The sequence below is a fragment of the Larimichthys crocea genome, chromosome XXII (assembly GCF_000972845.2).
Source record: "Larimichthys crocea isolate SSNF chromosome XXII, L_crocea_2.0, whole genome shotgun sequence".
In the NCBI taxonomy this organism is placed as follows: domain Eukaryota; kingdom Metazoa; phylum Chordata; class Actinopteri; family Sciaenidae; genus Larimichthys; species Larimichthys crocea.
The window spans coordinates 1,828,054-1,834,053 of NC_040032.1; the positions used below are offsets into that span (position 1 = coordinate 1,828,054).

A 6,000-nucleotide genomic window follows, 5' to 3' on the forward strand; every position below is an offset into this window, starting at 1 on the left:
TAACTGTTTTTTTTTGTTTTTGTTTTTTTGCGATGATTCATTCATTTTTAGTTGAACTGTGGGTTGTTGTATTGAACACTGTACAGCACACTGAGGTGGAAATTAATCTATTGAGGCATGCAGTACCAAAACATAAATTCAGATACTTACCCTTAGTGCCCCCTGTATCCTCCAGCTGTGGCAAGAACTCCTGCAGAATGAGGACAACATAAAAACATAAAAACTGTTAGCGCATAAAAATGGTCATCTCACATCAATATACGATGTATTACCAAGGCCATGAAATTAGTGGGATTTTTTTTAAACAATTTGATCAGCAGACTGGCAGGGGAGTGAGTGTTTAAAGACGTACTTGACGTAGGACATTAAAAATAAAAAAAGAATAAAGGCATGCTTCTTAAAATATGGTAATCCTCACCGACACTTGGTTCAAGCCAAACAGAGAGTGCTGGGAGCTACAGCGCACCGGGGGTGTTGAGTTGACCTTCCGAAACACAGTCATCTCTACGCCAACATGACTATCCCTGTGAAGAAGTTACACATACGCATTGAACATTTCACAGCGCTGTCATTTCAGAACTTTTCTCCAAAATTAAAAAACACATCTTCTCACCTGTGCTGATTCACATCATGGGGACCTGAACCTTCATCTCCTTCTTCTGTTTTTGGAGCTTCAGCTGTGAGCGAAGCCTGCTTCTTCTCCACGATCTCCCCGAGGTCAAACATAGCGTGGAGCCGGTAGTTCACCACCTTGATGGCTGTGAAAAAAACAGCCACCACAGCGGAGTACACGCCCGCCACCACCAAGCTAGGAGGAAGAGCCTGAGAGGGAGTGAGAAGATAACCACAGCAGCTCAGTAAATATAAAAATTAGACGATGTAGTCCACCTCAAGGAATGAGTACCAGAAATGACTTGGTAATGGCTGGCAAATTGGAAAAAAAGACTAAACAGAGCACTGTGTACTTCTCATAATGAAAGCAAATCCCCATCGCTCATTCCAAAGAGGAAGCTTCAAGAGGAATGACTGCGTTTGGACTCCTGAACATTAGACTAAGCACCACTGTGATTTAAAAAGGTTATTTTTAATAATTGTGCTTTAATGCAATTATTTAACACAGAGCTGTGCACAGGGCCGCCACATGCGTTCAGGCAGACTGTAAACAACAAAGTGTTGCAATATTATTTAAACAAGTTATCTGGAACTGAACTAGAAGACAAATGTTACATTTATTACTCACACTGTGAACTGTGAATGTACACAAGATCTCAGAGACTTCCTGGTCCAACTATAACCGATCTAACTGGCTGATTCAAAGGTAAATGTTGTATTGTATGTATTTCCTTTGATTTAGATCCATTTGATTGAGTTATTCACTTGTGTTGATTGATCCAGCCCTCATCATGAAGTTGGTGACTGAATGTTAACATAGGAATGATGGCGGTCTTTCATTTTGTACAGTCTGTTATACAGTTTACATTGTTGGAGAACTAAACATGAGGTAATGCTGTGGTTCCCCCTTCACCTAATGTGTCAACTGTGCATTGTGCAACTGTCCTGTCCGTTAAATAGAAGAAATTCTGCTAGATAACATCTGAAAAATTGTTATTATTCCTGAATGTAAAAGTTCTTTAAATTTAATTGGAGTCAGCCTGTTGTGAAAATATGCTCACCATGTACAGGAGAAAGGGGAAGGCCAGGAGGAATATCCAAAGGTAGAGGTGGAAGCAGTTGGAGAACGTGCTCTGATGGGGGTCCACATACCAGCCTCCTGTGAGTGAAGCCCACACGCCCTGCCGTAGTATCTGAAGAGCTTGGGAACCCATATCCTCCTTCAAGTTCAACCAAAAGCTGAAAAGCTTCTTCCGAGGCTGTAGCTCAAGAAACTGTGCAGCAGTCCGAGCCACAGTATCTTGTGTCTATGATGGCACTTCCATTGGGGATGGCAGGTTAACCAAGACTGTTTCATCAAGGACAATAGTTCTGTGTCTTGGATATGTATACTTCAGTTGAGGTCAAGAGTCCTTGCATATTCTTGTGCCAGTATGTGATCGCTCCCTGCACCAACGTTGCCACACCCCAGCCCAATCCTTGTTGGGTAATCAGGAGAGTGACTTTTTGGCAAATTGGTAACCCACTGAATGTATGAAATAACATTCATCTGTAAGAAAGATCAGAGCTGGTTTGTTTCATTACATGAAGCTACATTTTAAAATGATCTGAAACTTTCAGTGGGAGGAAAAAGTGAGCGGTAAGCAGTTATCTGTTCATGAAATGACACTGAAAATCGCTATGTGAGGGGAAACAATGTAGAAACCTGTCAGCTGTCCACATGCACATGTTAGTTGTTGAGATCAGCACTTTTCAAAGTATCTCCCTAGCTGTTTTACTTCACTTCCTCACATCCCGCATGATGATCATGAAACCAGATTGTTTCCTCTTGACTTCCAGCTGATCCTGAACCAATGTAGCAAAAGATCACAGAGTCAATGTGACTGCATTTAAGTCAAACATTAAAGGAGATCATTTCATACCACACACATCACTTCCATGTCAGATCTCGGTAATAATCGTTAACCATATATATTTTTAATCAGAAGGTTTGAATGACACCACAAAGACTAAAAACGTTTGTCAGCAGATGTCTCCTAACCAAACCAAACCAACCCATCAGGGAAGCCACACAACATAGCTGATATATATATTTTATTTCAGACAAGAGCTCAAACTCTCTACTCTAATGTGCCAGCTACGTTAAGTTCATGATTGACATTAGCGAGCTAACACACAGTTTAGCCTAGCTCACGAATATGCCTGTGCATTTGTGGTGGGTAAAGCTCGACCCGCTCGATCGCCGCCGACTTCAAATCACCTCGCTGAATATGACAACATGATCGACAGCGGCTGCAAACTTCCTGACAAACGTACAACAACACCGAGATAGCCCCGACGCTAGTCAGCCGGCTAATGCTAGGCCGCATATATCAACATTTCAAACCCGGGTGATGTCCCGATCGTTAACCGGCTCCATGTAACGCCAGCCTACAACAAGTTAGCACGGCTAATCGCTAAGGTGGACGTTAGTCGCTCGTCATTAGCTAATGTTAGCTTCGGTTAGCTCGGTAGATTTGATAACTGTGCTCGCGGTGAAATGTTTCGCACATTTGGATCCCAGCATAGCTTACAATTAGCATTAGCTGCCCAGCTTGCCTCATACCCTCCTTCCGCATCCAGTCCTTGTAAAAAAAAAAAAAAAAATCTCAGAGCTTTCCTTCTCAGGGATGCTAGCGAGCAGAGGCTAGTGTCCAAAAAAAAAAAAAGCTGGAGCTTCACTTTTGGTCGGCGTTGACTAACTTCTCCTCGTTTTCTCAAAGTCCCTCATCCTCTTTGGCATTAAACGTAGAGAGGCAATGCCGCGAAGGGGGACGGGGGTCCTCTCCGGTGATGAACCACAGCAGTTTTCTCGGCTTTAAAACGGAGCCTGTGTTCAAATGTTTCAACGAGCTAGCTGAGTGGCTAGCGCTAGCTAACAACTAGTTGACACACGCGCGCGCACGCACGCACGCACGCGCAGAGACCGAGCGAAAGAGAGAGAGAGAGATTCCCATGGCACTGATTGGCCGCGTGCACGCACGTCACGGGGAGGGTATTTTACTCTTTTTATTTCAAATATGTCAAAATATGACAATGCCATTCGTTATAAATAACACCTTGCTGCATAAATAAATAAATAAATATCATGGCTATTTGCATACCAGGTCTCCAGCACCAGCAGGGGCCTGCTTTATGAATGTATGTGAACCTGTTCTTCTTCTTTCTTACAGTCAGGTCCATAAATATTGGGACATCGACACAATTCTAATCTTTTTGGTTCTACAGACCACCACAATGCATTTGAAATAAAACGACCAAGATGTGCTTTAACTGCAGACTTTCAGCTTTAATTTGAGGGTATTTACATCCAAATCAGGTGAACGGTGTAGGAATTACAACAATTTGTATATGAGCCTCCCATTATTTAAGGGACCAAAAGTAATGGGACAAATTCACAATCATAAATCAAACTTTCACTTTTTAATATTCGGTTGCAAATCCTTTGCAGTCAATTACAGCCTGAAGTCTGGACTGCATAGACATCACCAGACACTGGGTTTCATCTCTGGTGATGCTCTGCCAGGCCTCTACTGCAACTGTCTTCAGTTCCTGCTTGTTCTTGGGGCATTTTCCCTTCAGCTTTGTCTTCAGCAAGTAAAATGCATGCTCAATCGGATTCAGGTCAGGTGATTGACTTGGCCATTGCATAATATTCCACTTCTTTGCCTTAAAAAACTCTTTGGTTGCTTTCGCAGTATGCTTTGGGTCATTGTCCATCTGCACTGTGAAGTGCCGTCCAATGAGTTCTGAAGCATTTGGCTGAATATGAGCAGATACTATTGCCCGAAACACTTCAGAATTCATCCTGCTGCTTTTGTCAGCAGTCACATCATCAATAAATACAAGAGAACCAGTTCCACTGGCAGCCATACATGCCCACAACATGACACTACCACCACCATACTTCACTGATGAGGTGGTATGCTTTGGATCATGAGCAGCCTTTCTTTCTCCATACTCTTCTCTTCCCAGCACTCTGGTACAAGTTGATCTTTGTCTCATCTGTCCATAGAAGGCTGTTCCAGAACTGTGAAGGCTTTTTTAGATATTGTTTGGCAAACTCTAATCTGGCCTTTCTGTTTTGAGGCTCACCAATGGTTCACATCTTGTGGGGAACCCTGTGTATTCACTCTGGTGAAGTCCTCTCTTGATTGTTGGCTTTGACACACATACACCTACCTCCTGGAGAGTGTTCTTGATCTGGCCAACAGTTGTGAAGGGTGTTTTCTTCATCAGGGAAAGAATTCTTCGGTCATCCACCACAGTTGTTTTGCGTGGTCTTCTGGGTCTTTTGGTGTTGCTGAGCTCACCGGTGGGTTCTTTATTTTTAAGAACGTTCCAAACAGTTGATTTGGCCACACCTAATGTTTTTGCTATCTCTCTGATGGGTTTATTTTGATTTTTCAGCCTAATGATGGCTTGCTTCACTGATAGTGACAGCTCTTTGGAGCTCATATTGAAAGTTGACAGCAACAGATTCCAAATGCAAACAGTACACTTGAAATCAACTCTAGACTTTTTATCTACTCCTTGTAAATTGGATAATGAGGGGAAAACACACACCTGGCCATGAAACAGCTGAGCAGCCAATTGTCCCATTACTTTTGGTCCCTTAAAAAGTGGGAGGCTCATATACAAATGAATGTAAATGATTTGAATGTAAATACCCTCAAATTAAAGCTGAAAGTCTGCAGTTAAAGCACATCTTGGTCGTTTTATTTCAAATCCATTGTGGTGGTCTGTAGAACCAAAACGATTAGAATTGTGTCAATGTCCCAATATTTATGGACCTGACTGTATGTCCTTAGACCTTCAGCTCCATTGCAGCAAGCCAGTCCAGTGTGACACTAGGTCAATTAAGCCACGATCTCCATTTGGGGCAACTGGTTGTCACATGCTCCACAGTCTGTAGTGGGTCCCCACATAGGCAATGGGCACTGTCTGTAAGACCCCACTTCTGCATTGCTGCACCGAAATGTCCCACGCCTGTCCTCAGGCGATTGAGTATGATGAGAAATGATAATAAAATGAGATCATTTACATATTGTTGTTTTGCTTGTTGTCGCTTAAAAAAATGCAAACTTCTGTCCAAATGATCTCACTGAGCTTTGGCAAGTGCGAACCAGAGACAAACACAGAGTCAGCCTGTTGTATGTCTCATAAAATACATAGTCTACCTACAGTTACGCTTACATTTTTGTAAGGCAGCTCATAATACAGATATGTACAGACAATGAGAGAAAGTACACAAACTAACATCATGCTTTTGGGGACTTGAAAGCACGGAGGTTTAGCAATACATGAGCTCAGAAATAAGGGTAAGTTATAGGGCAAATACTTGGAGTA

At 42.5% G+C, this 6,000-nt stretch overlaps 1 protein-coding gene across 5 annotated transcripts in view; it reads right to left on the reverse strand.

Moving 5' to 3' along the window:
• LOC104929938 (pecanex 3) overlaps positions 1-3,627 on the reverse strand; it is a 30,247-nt gene extending 26,620 nt beyond the window's left edge. For 2 of the 5 annotated variants that reach the window (XM_019253192.2, XM_019253191.2), the window contains exons 1-4: positions 1,674-3,627; positions 614-822; positions 419-524; positions 151-190 (exon numbers count right to left, since the gene is read on the reverse strand). In XM_019253192.2, the coding sequence (XP_019108737.1) occupies positions 151-190; positions 419-524; positions 614-822; positions 1,674-1,826 (508 nt within the window). In that variant the 5' untranslated portion in view covers positions 1,827-3,627. The remainder of the gene's footprint in view (positions 1-150; positions 191-418; positions 525-613; positions 823-1,673) is intronic. The other 3 variants (XM_019253190.2, XM_027273356.1, XM_027273355.1) reach the window with 3 other exon arrangements.
• Positions 3,628-6,000: the final 2,373 nt, after the last annotated feature.